The 15305-nt window shown below is 42.8% G+C and overlaps 1 protein-coding gene across 1 annotated transcript in view; it reads left to right on the top strand.

Annotated features, from left to right (window-relative positions):
* The first annotated feature begins 269 nt into the window (after nucleotides 1-269).
* Nucleotides 270-15305, top strand: part of LOC143277991 (uncharacterized) — a 41137-nt gene continuing 26101 nt past the window's right edge. Inside the window, exons 1-6 of the mRNA XM_076583004.1 lie at nucleotides 270-358; nucleotides 7362-7463; nucleotides 8892-9107; nucleotides 10374-10460; nucleotides 12728-13444; nucleotides 14450-14542. Of these exons, the coding sequence (XP_076439119.1) occupies nucleotides 283-358; nucleotides 7362-7463; nucleotides 8892-9107; nucleotides 10374-10460; nucleotides 12728-13444; nucleotides 14450-14542 (1291 nt within the window). The 5' untranslated portion in view covers nucleotides 270-282. The remainder of the gene's footprint in view (nucleotides 359-7361; nucleotides 7464-8891; nucleotides 9108-10373; nucleotides 10461-12727; nucleotides 13445-14449; nucleotides 14543-15305) is intronic.

The following is a 15305-nucleotide window of genomic DNA, read 5'->3' as shown; positions in this document are numbered from 1 at the left end:
TCACTCTATGTATGTATGTATGTATGTATGTGTATCAATCTTTGTATACGCATACCTTTTCCCTTTTTTTAATGTACGCAAGTTTCATGTCAGCATGTCATTATCTCTTGACCAATACCAGCCGCAACATGGCCGCGTTGTAGCGAGTATAAAAGGGACAGAGACAGGCAGCTGGACCTCATTTCGCCCGCCCAGTCTCTCGTCCATGTAGTGTTGGTCTCCCCTGAGAGAGAGAGAGAGAGAGAGAGAGAGAGAGAAAACCAACCAATCAACAACTGAGCCATGGGCTGGGGTTCTTTCCTCGTTTTCGCTGTTTGTGTTGCCACAGTGGTTTATGGGAAAATGTTTCTTCCAACAGGTGAAGTTGTATTGGTTGCTGTTCGTTGATATATTTGTTGCTGTTTTGTTGTTGTGTTGTTGTTTCTGTTGTTGTTGCAGTTGTGTTATGTTGTTTTTTCTCGTCTTGGTATCGTTTTGTTGTTGTATTGGTGTGATATTTGTTTTTATATTGCTGTTGTAATATTGTTTTGTTATGTCGTTGTTGTTGTATCGTTGTTGTAATAGTGTTCTATTGTTGTTGCGTTGTTGCTGTAATATTATTATATTGTTGTGTCATTGTTGTTGTATTGGTGTCATATTGCTGTTCTTTTACTGGTGTTTTGTTGATGTATTGTGTTGTATGTATGAATGTGTATATGTATGTACGTTTGTAGCATTGTAGGTACGAGTTTCTACGCACATATATATAAATATATATGTTTATTGTGCATGATTGTGAGTGAGGACTGAGTGTGTTTCGTGTGCGTGTGTGTGTGGATTGTAAAGCGCTTTGTGCAATGAGGAAATCGCTGATAAATGTCCAGTCATTATCATAATTATCATCATTATTGGTGTCATGTCATTGTTGTTATATTGGTATAATTCGTGGTGGTTGTTTTGGCGTCGCATTGTTGTTGATGATGCTGATGTTGTTGCATCGTTGCTACAGTGTCGCTGCAGTTGTGAGATTTGTTGTATTGTTGTTACATTCCTTTTATTGCTGTTGTCGTCGTCGCCGTTATTATATCAGTGGCGATATATTGTTTTTATGTTATTGTATTATTGTTATGTTATTGTTGATGTTGTTATGCTGTTGTATTATTGGTGATATATTGTTGTTGTTGTTGTTATGTTGTAATGTTGGTGTTACATTGTTGATGTTATATTGTAGTTGTTTGGAGTTTTAGTGTTGCTGTTGTTGTGGAATTGTTGTTCTGTCATTGTTGTTGTCGTCGTGGTATCATTTAGTGTTACTGTTGACAGTAGATGGCCAGTAGATCAGATTACATTGTCACAGTGCATGCCATTGTTTTAACAACACCCATTCTCTCTCTCTCTGTCTCTCTCTCTCTCTCTCTGTCTCTCTGTGTGTCTGTCTCTCTGTCTCTCTCTGTCTCTGTCTCTGTCTCTCTCTCTCTCTCTCTCTCTCTCTCTCTCTCTCTCTCTACAAACTACAGTCCAGTTTCCATTTTTTCTATTCTTTCAAAACCACAAGATAAACACATAAACAAACATATTTCACATCACTTTGATGTCATCGAGCTTTTTACATCCAGTTCAGTCTGGTTTCAGACAAAAACATTCATGCCACACAACATTAGTCAACCTTATAGATGACTGGCTTATCAATGACAATAGAAATGGTGGTGTTTTATTCGTTGACTTTAAAAAAGCATTTGATAGACCACAAACTCTTACTTAAAAACAACTTGAACTATATAGTCTGTAAACCAATAGTCTTAATATGCTTAAATCATATATGACAAACAGGCAACAATGCGTGACAATGAGTCCATCAGCCTCCGCACTAACAGCACTTGATTATGGTATTCCTCGGGGGTCTGTTCTAGGCCCTTTACTATTGTCAATGTATATAAACGACCTGCCGCTCCATATGAAATCCGTATCCGAATTTTTGCGAATGATACATTAATCCACACTTCTCATACTGACATTGACGCTCTTGCAAAAGACTTGCAAGAAAGTACTGATGAAGTCGTTAGATGGACCGAGCTAAACAACGTGTCTTTTCGCCCTAAAAAAGAAAACAAAATGCATATTGATCACAAGGAGACAAAAGAGGCAAAACACGTCGGAAAACTTTCCTTCCATCCAACCTATTGAACAGGTAAGTGATCATAAAGTCCTGGGAATCACAATCGACAGCAATCTCATTCAGTATCCTAACATAAATTCCGTTTGCAAAACGACAGCTCAGGAAACCCATCAACTATCCAAAATCAAGCACATCACTCACGGAAATTGTTTTTTCAAGCACATATCCAGTCTACAATAATTATGCATCAACACTATGGGACTCCGCTGTTGCGAACACCATGAAGCCAATACTGAATTTTCATAAACGGGGGCTCAAGCTGGTACTCCTTAAAAAGACTTCTCTTTTAGACTCGGACTATAGACAAGCGAATATTCTCCCACTAGATTAGATTACAACAAAGGAATAACAATTCACAAGATTATGACAGGTAATGCAACACCAACATTAATAAATAAATTTTCTGTAAATTCATCAAGGAACTCACTCCCATAAACAGTTAAACACCATTGCCCAACCACTTTCAAAAAACATTGCCTTTCCCACCTTATGCCATAATGTGTTATGTAAATTGCTCTTTTTATTAATACTGTTTGTCATATGTGTACGGTTGACTGAGAACCTCCCTCACCCTCCGCCCCCCATTCCGGTCTGTGGTGTGGTGTGTGTTGCGTGTGTTGGTTTCTTTCATTTTGTTCTTTTGTTCCAATGTATTTTACTAGCACCACGCTAGTGCTTGTATGTGCATGTGTGTGTTTCTCTCTGTGTGTGTGAGTGTGTGTGAGTGTTTAATTCCCCCTACCCCCCCCCCCCCACCCCCACCCCCCAGATACTCAGAAAATAAAATAAAACATGCTGTAGAATGTCTCGATACAGATATTGATGAAGCACTTAATGTATTTGTTGAATGTGTTAGCTCTGCAAGCAGTTGTATGGTTAAGAAATGTTTTACCCAGCCAAAGAGACAAAATTCTGAATGGTTTGATAAAGAATGTAAGTTGCTCAAAATTGACACCAGAAATAAGTTAAGAACATTTAGATTTTCAAGGGATGAGGAAGATAGAAAAGAATATGTTCAAACACGGAAAAAATATAAAACTTTATTAAAAACTAAAAGACGAAATTATCGAAGAGAAAAAATAGATTCACTGGAATCAAATTTATCAAACTCGTCAGCATTCTGGAAAAGCCTAACAGAAATGGGATGTGGGAAAACAAAAAGTAACATCAGTAATAATGTCAGTATGGAAGAGTGGCATCAGCACTTCAAAAGTCTATTTTCCTTGGATAATGATATGGACAATGTTGATAATTCTGCTGATCTTAGTAACCTCGATGATGATGAAGAATGTGAACTTAATAATGCTATTTCAGAAAATGAGGTTTCATTCGCTCTTCACAAGCTGAAGTCGGGAAAAGCATGTGGACTTGATGGTATTTCTGCTGAAATGTCAAAAACTGGTAATAAAATTACAGTACCATTTCTGACAAAATTATTTAATGCTCTGTCGATAAAGGACTGTACCCAAAAGAATGGTCCAAAGCTATTATCATTCCCATTTTTAAGAAAGGCGATATTGATAATGTTGATAATTATAGAGGGGTATCCCTGTTAAGTATCATTTCTAAGTGCTTTACAACGGTGTTGAATAATCGATTATATTATTGGTTAGAAAATAACGAGATGATTACAGAAGGTCAAGCTGGTTTCCGAAAAAAAACTACTCAACTGTTGATCAGATTTTTAACCTGTATACTTGTGTTCAGAAATGCATGTGTCAAAATAAGAAATTATACGTTGCTTTTGTTGATTTTAGAAAAGCATTTGATTCTGTAAGACATCATAAGTTGTTACAACATTTAAGAAAACAGGGTATCTGGTAAATTCTTTAAGTCTTTGAAAGCGATGTACGATTCATTGTTAGCATGTGTCAGGGTTAATTCACAATATTCTGAATTTTTTTTTATTGTCCACTTGGTGTACGACAGGGATGTGTCATGAGCCCTACTTTATTTTGTACATTCATCAATCAGATTGCTGAACATATGTCTGTGTCAGGTAGACATGGGGTTCAGTTGATACCAGGTAGCATGGAACTGTTCATATTGCTTTTTGCCGATGATATTGCTTTATTATCAACAACTCCAATAGGACTTCAAAATCAGTTGAATATTCTTAAATCATGCTGTCAGGTGATGAAGTTGAAAATTAATGTGCAGAAGACAAAAATAATGGTGTTCAGAAAAGGCGGGTTTTTAGGTAGGCATGAGAAGTGGTTTTTTGAAGATGAAGAAATAGAAGTAGTAAATGAATACTGTAGGGTATACATTCACATCAAAGATAAGTCCCAAAAGGGGGACGGAACATCTTGTTGTGAAAAGCAAAAGGGCAACCACGAGCCTTGTGAAGGCTTTTCAAAAGTATAAAGAAATGTCATATGCAGTATTTTTCAAAATATTTGATGTAAAGGTACAGCCTGTTCTGTTGTATGGATCTGAAATCTGGGGTATGAATAGACTAGAGAATGTAGAAAAAAAATTCATTTATTAGCATGTAAGCGATTCTTGGAGTGCCTGTGAAAACACCAACAAAGTGGTTTATGGTGATCTTGGTAGATATCCGTTATTTATGAACTCGTTATTAAATGTTATAAGGTACTGGTTGAGAATACTACAAATGGATCAAAATAGATTGTCTTACATGGCTTATCAGATGTTGCTTGGATTAGATTTAAATGGAAAACAGTGTTGGGCTTCTCAAGTTAGAGAAATGTGTACAACAGGTTTTAATTTTGTGTGATTGCAACAGGGTGTTGGTGGTGTGAAAGGATTTCTTATTACTTTCAAGCAAAGACTTATAGATATCTTCATTCAAGAATGGTTGGGTACTATTAGTGATAGAGACAGATATTCATGCTACAGATCATTCAAAGTTGTATTTGAAAAAGAAAAACACATAATGCTGATGAATTTGAAAAGAAAAACACACAAATGCTGATGAATATTGTTTCAGAGTGGCGTTGTCTCAGGCCCGATTTAATGTGCTTCCTTTAAATAACAATGTTAATAGGTACACTGAAAATGATATTTTAAAGTATTGTCCTTTTTGCCAAGGTGAACTGGAAGATGAATACCATTTGTTGTTTGTTTGTTCTGTACATAATGATTTACGGACAAAATTTCTTCAAGACTGTTTAAACATGTCTCTTAGTTCACTTCTCCGATCAAACAACAAGCAGAGAAATTTCCATGAATCAAAATTTATTTTCCACGCGATCAAAAGGAGAAATCATATACTCAGACCTAATTAAGTAGAATTGATGTCAAGTCCATGAATATTATGATATTGTGTCATCTATTCAAGTGTTATAATACCCCTTCCCATGCCCACCCCCAGTCCCCTGGTTTTGAATTGTGGTCCATGGCCAAAGTTTATTAAAACAATTTCGTTCGTTCGTTCGTTCGTTCTCTCTCTCTCTCTCTCTCTCTCTCTCTCTCTCTCTCTCTCTCTCTCTCTCTCTCTCTCTCTCAGTGTCTCTGTCTCTGTTTCTGTGTGTGTGTGTGTGTCTATCTGTCTCTGTCTCTCTCCCTCTCCCTCTCTCTCTCTCCCTCTGTCTCCCTCTCCCTCCCCCTCTCTCTCTCTTTCAATGTGTTTCTTTATCTCATGTTGTCTATCTGCCTCTCTCTCCGGATAAAAAAAACAACACTGCAGTGCTACCAGTTATCCGGTATCATGGTTTATTGTCCAGTTTTCCTGGTATTCATTGTCCAGTTATCCTGGTATCATGATTCATTGTCCAGTTAGTTATCCTGGTATCATGATTCATTGTCCAGTTTTCTCTAACCTTCTCCCCAACCCTCCTCGCTTCCCCTCTCTTTAGATGTTGCCTTGTTTTGTCCTGTTTCACTTGCCTCGTATTGCCTTGCCTTACCTAGTTGTGTCTTGTCTTGTCTCACTTGCCTCTTACGCCTTGTCTTGTCTTGTCTTGTATCGCCTTGCTTTGCCTCGCCTTGTCTTGTCTTGTCTTGTCTCACTTGCCTTGTCTTGTCCCGCTTGCCTCGTATCGCCTTGTCTTATCTTGTATTGTCTTGTCTCACTTGTCTGGTATTGTCTTGCCTTGCCTTGTCTTGTCTTGTCTTGTCTCCCTTGGTTTGCATCGCCTTGGCTTGTCTTGTATTGTCTTGTCTCACTTGTCTGGTATTGCCTTGCCTTGCCTTGCCTTGTCTTGTCTCCCTTGCTTCGTATTGTCTTGCCTTGTCTTGTCTTATCTCACTTGTCTTGCATCACCTTGCTTTGTTTTGTCTTGTCTTGTATCGCCTTGCCTTGTCTTGTATTGTCTCGTATCGCCTTGTCTTGTCTTGTATTGCCTTGCCTTGTCTTGTCCTGTTTCCCTTGTTTCGTATTGTCTTGTCTTGACTCACATGGCTCATATCGCCTCGCCTTGTCTTGTCTCACTTGGCTTGTATTGCCTTGCCTTGTCTTGTCTTGTCTCCCTTGCTTCGTATCGCCTTGTCTTGTCTTGTCTTGTCTCCCTTGGTTTGCATCGCCTTGGCTTGTCTTGTATTGTCTTGTCTCACTTGTCTGGTATTGCCTTGCCTTGCCTTGCCTTGCCTTGTCTTGTCTCCCTTGCTTCGTATTGTCTTGCCTTGTCTTGTCTTATCTCACTTGGCTCGTCTTGTCTTGCCTTGTCTTGTCTTGTCTCCCTTGCTTCGTATTGTCTTGCCTTGTCTTGTCTTATCTCACTTGGCTCGTCTTGTCTTGCCTTGTCTTGTCTTATCTCACTTGTCTTGCATCACCTTGCTTTGTTTTGTCTTGTCTTGTATCGCCTTGCCTTGTCTTGTATTGTCTCGTATCGCCTTGCCTTGTCTTGTATTGCCTTGCCTTGACTTGTCCTGTTTCCCTTGTTTCGTATTGTCTTGTCTTGACTCACATGGCTCATATTGCCTTGCCTTGTCTTGTCTTGTCTCACTTGGCTTGTATTGCCTTGTCTTGTCTTGTCTCCCTTGCTTCGTATCGCCTTGCCTTGTCTTGTCTTGTCTCACTTGGCTTGTATTGCCTTGCCTTGTCTTGTCTCACTTGCCTCGTATTGTCGTGCCTTGTCTTGTCTTGTTTTCTCTGACCTGGTTGATGGCGTGGTTAATGAAGACAGTCAGTTTGACCCTCCACTTCCCCACCGCCATCCCCACCCCCAACCCCCACCAACCCCCTTTAGTGTGTGTGTGTGTGTGTGTGTGTGTGTGTGTGTGTGTGTGTTGTTCTTTGCAGGCATGTGTCCACCCATGGCGTGTCCGGCGACGTGCGGGGCAGAGGGCACGGTGAACGTTGACCACCCGGTGTACATGGGCTGTCAGCAGTGTGTGTGTGCAGGTGAGAGGTCGTGCGCCTTGTTCTGGCTGTTGTGGTGCTGGTGGTGATGTGTTGTTGTTGTTGTCACTGTTGCTGTAAGGTGTGTGTGTGTGTGTGTGTGTGCTGGTGAGAGGTCGTGCGCCTTGTTCTGGCTGTTGTGGTGCTGGTGGTGATGTGTTGTTGTTGCTGTTACTGTTGCTGTAAGGTGTGTGTGTGTGTGTGTGTGTGTGTGTGTGTGTGTGTGTGCAGGTGAGAGGTCGTGCGCCTTGTTCTGGCTGTTGTGGTGCTGGTGGTGATGTGTTGTTGTTGCTGTTACTGTTGCTGTAAGGTGTGTGTGTGTGTGTGTGTGTGTGTGCTGGTGAGAGGTCGTGCGCCTTGTTCTGGCTGTTGTGGTGCTGGTGGTGATGTGTTGTTGTTGTTGTCACTGTTGCTGTAAGGTGTGTGTGTGTGTGTGTGTGTGTGTGTGTGTGTGTGTGTGTGTGTGTGTGTGTGTGTGTGCAGGTGAGAGGTCGTGCGCCTTGTTCTGGCTGTTGTGGTGCTGGTGGTGATGTGTTGTTGTTGTTGTTACTGTTGCTGTCTTGTGTGTGTGTGTGTGTGTGTGTGCTGGTGAGAGGTGTTTTTGTTGTTGTGGTGGTTGATATATATGTTGTTGTCGCTCTCGTTGGTATTGTGGTTGGTGTCAGCAGAGCGTGTGTGCTGGTGAGTGTTGTTGTTGTTGTTGTTGTAGATGTTGTTATCGTTGCTATAAATGTAGTTGTGTTGCTGTAGATATCGTTGTTATTGTGGTTACTGTGCATGTTGTTGTTGTGGTTGCTGTAGATGTGGTTGTTAAGTAGATGCTGTTGATGTGGTTGCTGTTGTAGATATTGTTGTTGTTGTACATGTTGTTGTTGTTATCGATGTTGTTGTTGTTGCTGTTGTTTTAAATGAAAATCTGTAAGTCTTCAACTCTTCTCCCACCTTCTTTCGTAATGAATTTCTTGAGAAAAAAAAAGAAGTAACTCTTGTCTCTTTCTCTTCTCCACCCCATCTACTTACCTACCTATCTATCTATCTATCTATCTATCTATCTATCTATATACCAACCTACCTACCTGTCTATCTACCTAACCACCTACCTACCTATCTGCCTACCTACCTACCTATCTGTCTACTTCCCACCTACCTACCAACCTACCTAGCTGCCTATCTACCTACCTACCTATCTGTCTACCTACTTACCTACCTACCAACCTACCTGCCTATCTACCTACCTACCTATCTGTCTACTTCCCACCTACCTACCAACCTACCTACCTGCCTATCTACCTACCTACCTATCTGTCTACCTACCTACCTATCTACCTATCTACCTACCTACCTACCAATCTACCTACCTATCTGCCTGCCTACCTATCTATCTATCTACCTACCTACATACCTACCTCCCCATCTCTTCCTCACCGACAGGAAGCGGGTCGACAGTACCTTTCCGACGCAGCCGGTACCAAGGGCTGGGTTTCGCGGTACCCGGAATGGGCTACCTCAACTTTAACCCCGCCTTGTTCCACACAAACCTGTTCGGTACCTGTCCGGACCCGCAGACCACCTGTCCGGCCTTCTGCCCCTCTGGCACCAAGTTTGTTCGGGAGGGGGACAGTCGGTGTCAGACCTGTGTGTGTTATGGTCAGTGTGCCGTTTTCTCCTTTTCTTTGTCGTCATATTTGGGGAGGGAGGGGGGAGGGGTTAGGGGCGGGGGAGAGTCCAGTTTGCACCCCCTACACTCTTGTCATTGAGTCCTTTGAAGTTTTGATGATCAGTGAATGGATTTTGTTGTTGTTGTTGTTGCTATTTTTGTTGTCATGATGTGGGGCTTAGATTCCCCTTTGCAACTCCTTCCCTCTTTCCTGTCATTACTGTTCAGTTTTGATGATCAGTGTTGTTGTCTTTGCTGTCTTTATGGGAGCAAAATATTCCCTTTTACAACCACTACATTCTTGCATCTTTTTCCTTTAGAAATTTTGATGATCAATAATTGGGCATTTATTGTTTTCTTAGTCATGTTTGGAAAAAAAAGATTCCATTTTAACACCCTTCAGTGTGCGTTTTTTTGTTGTTCTTTCTTGTCATGTTCTGGGATAAGATTCCATTTTGCAACCTGTTTTGCTTTTTCTTCTCATTCCTTTTTAGTTTTGATGTCCAGTGCATGGAATTTTGTTGGTTTTGTTGTCATTTTTTTGGGGGGGAACATTCCAGTTTGCAACGCCTACTCTCTTGCCTCTCACTGGGTTTGGCCAAATCCACACACATTTGCTAATGTTGTTGTTGTTATTGGTGGTGGTGTTGTAGTTGTTAAATATGCTGTTGGTGCGATCTGTTTTTCTTTGTGACATTGTCTTGCTTATTGTTGCTCATATATATTGTTTATACGAAAGAGATCTGTTCTACAGTCACCATTACCTGTATTGTTACCACTCTGATTCCGTTACAGCTGCTATTGTTGCTGTTGCTATGCTGCTGCTGCTACCGCTACTAAAGTTTCTATTACTACTTCTGCTGCTGCTGCTGCTGCTACTACTACTACTACTACTACTACTACTACTACTACTACTACTACTACTACTACTACTAACAATAATAATGATAAGAAGAAGAACAACAAGAACAACAACTACTACTACAACAGCAATGACGATGATGGTAATGATGATGATGGTAATGATGATAATGATGGTGATGATGATGATGATGATGGTAATGATGATGATGATGGTGATGATGATGATGATGATAATGATGGTGATGATGATGATGATGATGATGGTGATGATGATGATGATGATAATGATGGTAATGATGATGATGATGATGATGATGAAGCAGTAGTGCCCCCTCAGCCCGCCACGTCACACTGAATGTACACACACATTATCTCTGTCCCAACGCCATCAGACTCCAGCCCCACAGAGGTGGTCAGAGGGAACGACGCCGGCAGACTGACTGGCGATGCCACGGGTCTGGCTTTCCTCGGGAATCAAGGTTTGTGGGGAGTCCCCTGATCAGTGCTCTGGGATCAGATTCCCTGTTGCAGCCTCAGATGAGGGTCAGCGAGTCAGTGAATCAGATCGTACTTCTTTAGGAAAACGTCTTCCCCTTGATTGCTTCTGACGTAGCACTTACGTCGTTGGTGACGTTGCTGATGCCCCGTAAAAAGAAGGGAAATATGTTTAGAAGGCTGAAAAATAACATATTTGATCTAGAGTGGTATATCTCCAGACCTTTTTCTCAGCTTTTGGCTGATAGTTTTAAAAGTTGATTTATGGCTTGGAACATCTCTTTCTGCTGTTTTTCCCCGGCAGTAGAGGGGTTTTAAAATTTGTGAATGAATTAGTTATTTGCCTGGTTGGTTGGTTGCTTGTGTAGTTATATTTGTTCTTCGTTCTTCCTCCTCCAGAAATTGATGTGAATTATGGTTTATGATCTAGTTCATTGGTTGAACGCATGGTTGGTTGATAAGTTTGTCAGTCGATTACTACTCATCTGGTCAGCGTCAAGTCAAGACTGGTTATGATGAGCCAGTTGGCAGGTCGGTTGGGTGGTTAATTGGTACGTTAATGATGTCTGACCTCTTCAGCAGTCAGCTTCACACGGCTGTCACGGCTCGCGCGGCATCTTCCCACGTGAAGCCCGGTCTGACGGCCTGTGGCGACAGGTGTGTTAACCCCTTCACTGTTGTACCGTACTGAAATGAGATCGGTTCAAACAACATTCCTTACTGTCTGCGTACAACCCTGTGATGTCACCGATGTTGCTGAACAAAGGTAGTATCACCCCAAGAGGAAGAAAGCCAGATAACAGAATCGTGAATGACGTCCCGACCTGTGAACTATTGTCTGATCTTTATGGTGGGCTGACAGCCCTTCACTGGCTGACGAGCATACCTGTCAGCAGCAGTCACCGGGATTAACCACTTTGCCACCCAGCGAGGGAACATTGAAATCAGTAAGCAGATAGGCAGGCCTGACCTCCGATATTCAGATGACGTTGACACGTGCTTAGACTTAAAACAGATGAAGGGAAATTACTGAGCACGCGGATCACCTGACGACTTTAACGGCGGTCACTGATTTATTAATGTGCTGTCACTGATTCTCCGATGAACCGTAGTCCGTGGGAGAACGCCTTCGGTAAAGATCGATGATATTGCTTATTAAACACGGTCACTTACTTTCGCCTAAAGGCAACGTTCATTCCGCTTGTTGAGGTCAGCAGGGTGTCTGTGGTCGATCCTCATGTCGAAGGATCTTTTTTTCTTTTTCTTTTTTTTCATTTTATACTTATTTAAATTAATGTTTATACGTTGATTGTCCAGGTCAGGTTTGACCCTTGTTGAACTGAATGAGTCTGTAGCCTGACCGTTAACCACCCACCCCTATCTTCGTCCTCTGCTCGTCACAGCCCAGTCAACTAACTGCCAGAATATCTTGGAAGGGAGGATGTTTACATCAGAATTAATTCTTGTTGTTTTAGTTTGTTTGTCTGGTGTGTGTCCCACAGAAAGCTAATTATGATGTGAGGTCAGGCACCTGAAAAACTGACAAACTTACAAACTTATACTGAAAAACGTACCAACCAACCATGCATTCAGCCAATGAACAAGATCATAAACCATAATTCACATCAGTTAGGGGGAGCATTGTTGTAACAACATTATCTGTACTGGTTCGTGACAGTGTAACCTTAAAGTTTGGAGATTACACAGGAAGGAAGACCCTGATAGCTATGTTGTTGTTTCTTTCTTTCTTTCTTTCTTTTTCTGTTCTAAAGCTGATGCGATGTCATGGAGACGGTGACTATGCCAACAATAAAAAAGTGAAAACCTTGTCACTGCCATTTGTGTCAGTGCCACCAAAGTCTTCTGACATCAACGATTTATTTTGTATGAAAGTCAGTCTATAGTCTTGCCTCCTAATTTCATAGTCATCGTCCTTCACAAAAGACTACGCTGTAAATGCAGTGGAAAACCATTGATCATACATGATTAAAAACAACAACATAGCAGCGTTTACTAGCAGGTATCATTTCTTTCTCCTTCTCTAGCCCCCTCTCCTCTCCCTTCCTCCTCTTTCTCACCCACCTGGTCCTCCCACTCTCCCTCCTCCTCCCGCTACTACTTCCATTAGCGCTGCTGCTTTTCCTCCTGACTTCTACTGTTCCTTCTGCTTCTGTTTCTGGTAATGCTGCCACTGCTACTGCCGCTGCTACTGCCACTGCTACTGCTACCATCTCACCATCACCATCACCAGCTACAGCTGCCGCTCCAGCCAGTGCGGCTGCACTTACGGCTTCCGATACAACCAGTATGCCTGCACCTACGACAGCCGAGACAACCAGTACAGCTGCACCTACAACAGCCGTTCCAACCAGTACAGCTGCACCTACAACAGCCGCTCCAACAAGTACGGCTGCACCTTCGACTGCGGCTCCAACCAGTACGGCTGCACGTACGAATGCGGCTCCAACCAGTACGGCTGCACCTACCACTGCGGCTCCAATCAGAATGGCTGCACGTACGAATGCGGCTCCAACCAGTAAGGCTGCACCTACGACTGCCGCTCCAACCAGTACGGCTGCATCTACGACTGCTGCACCAGCTAGTATGGCTGCACCCACCACTAGCGCTGCACCTGCCATTGCCGCTCCAGCCAGTTCGTCAGCACCTACAACAGCCACTCCAACCAGTACACCTGCACCCACGACCTCCGCTCCAACCAGTACGCCTGCACCTAGCACTGCTGCGCCCACTTTTGTTGCCACAACCACGACTGCTGCAGGTGGTGGTGATGATGCTGCTGCTGCTGCAAGCAGAGGTGTGTCTGGTGATGACATCGGGGAGGCGGGAGGCGCGGACGTGCTGGTGGCCAGTGTGTGTCCGCAGCCACAGTGTCCGGACCACTGTGGGGCCAGGGGCACGGTGACGGTGACCGACGCCTTCACCCCGTGTCCACAGTGTGTCTGTGCCGGTAGGGGTGTGTGGGGGGGTGGGGGGGAGGGTGTGTGTGAGCTGTGTGAGTGTGGGTGTGTTTGTGTGGGGGGGGGGGGACGTGTATGTGTGTTGTGTGTGTGTGTGCGCGCGAGCTCGCATGTGTTGTATTTGAGTGCACGTAAGCGCGCGTGCGCTAGTGCGTGTGCCGGGAATAGCGCTTTTGTTTATGTGGGTGAGTGTGTGTGTTCAGTTTACATGTAAGAAGTGCATGTGGCAGTAACGACAAAAGTGTCAGAGTATCTTATAACATAATGTTGTACAGTACAATAAAGTACAGTGCAGTACAGTACAGCACATTATAGAGCAGTACAGCACAGCACAGCACATTACAGTACAGTTCAGTAGAGTGTGGTAGAGCACAGTGCAGTACAGTTCAGCATTATATACAGTATAGCATACGGTCATTTAATGCACGAAGCTATATAAATGCAATACACAAAACAATGATAAGCCAATGCAAGCAGTGTACAACACAGCACAACACAGCTACATCACAGCTCAAGACAACACACAACACAGCACAGCACAGCACAGCACAACACAGCTACATCACAGCTCAAGACAACACACAACACAGCACAGCACAGCACAACTCAGTACAGCACAGGACATCACAGCACAGAACAGGACATCACAGCACAACACAACTCAGCACAGCACAGGACAACTCAGCATAGCACAGGACATCACAGCACAACACAACTCAGCACAGCACAGGACAACTCAGTACAGCACAGGACATCACAGCACAGCACAGGACATCACAGCACAGCACAGGACATCACAGCACAGCACAACACAAGAAAGCACAGGACATCACAGCACAACACAACTCAGCATAGCACAGCACAGGACAACTCAGCATAGCACAGCACAAGAAAGCACAGCACAGGACAACACAGCACAACACAGCACCAAATGACTCGTGTCGCATCAGTTACGTGACCGTAACTGAACTGTTTGCAATGCGATTTTTTCCCAGCCTGCCCTGAACAAAATTGTCCGAGGAACTGCAAGCTGGGGAGGGCAATCTCCCTTAACCTGGACACCGGTTGCGAGGAATGCCACTGTCAAGGTAAGAATTGAAAGGTTATGGAGAACAGCAACCTCAACGGTTAAAGAATGTAAAAAATACGAACTCTGAAGACAGACTGAGACCGATGACTGTAAATTCACTGAAATGACGGCGTTGACGTACAAGATGAAACTTTATCGAGACCTACAAACTGTTCAATTAAAATGAAAGATATTTGTTTTGAGTCACTTTTTTCATTACACACACACACACACACACACACACACACACACACTATTTTATTGCTTTACTTTGCTCTACTTTTTTTGGTGGGGTATAACTTTGCATACGTGTCTTATAAACCCTTGTTAAAGAGGGAAAAGTACATATTCAGCGTTTCAGTACAAACAAGTGTAATCACTGAAATTCACAGCCACCTGAATTTAAAACAGTTATCATAACTAATACTTACAAAATAAATAAAAAGTCTGGGTATTTTCGCAATGTTCAAGGAAGTGAGATTGACTTTTTGAAACATGTTCAAAATGTATCTAATGCGCACTTACCACTCAGTTCAAGCACCACCCCCTCCCAAACACACACACACACACACACACACACACACACACACACACACACACACACACACACACACACACACACACACAACGTGCACGATACACATATAAGCTTTAAGGTGAAACATTTTCTTGAAGGTACAGGACAAACCCATATGCGCCAAACCACATCTGTTGGACATTGGCTTGACAGCAGCAGAATTCAACGCGTTTGTCAGGCTCTGAGTGCATGTATAAAGATCTGT

The sequence above is a fragment of the Babylonia areolata genome, chromosome 35, assembly GCF_041734735.1.
Source record: "Babylonia areolata isolate BAREFJ2019XMU chromosome 35, ASM4173473v1, whole genome shotgun sequence".
Taxonomy (NCBI): domain Eukaryota; kingdom Metazoa; phylum Mollusca; class Gastropoda; order Neogastropoda; family Buccinidae; genus Babylonia; species Babylonia areolata.
This window is presented reverse-complemented; position numbering and strand designations above follow the sequence as displayed.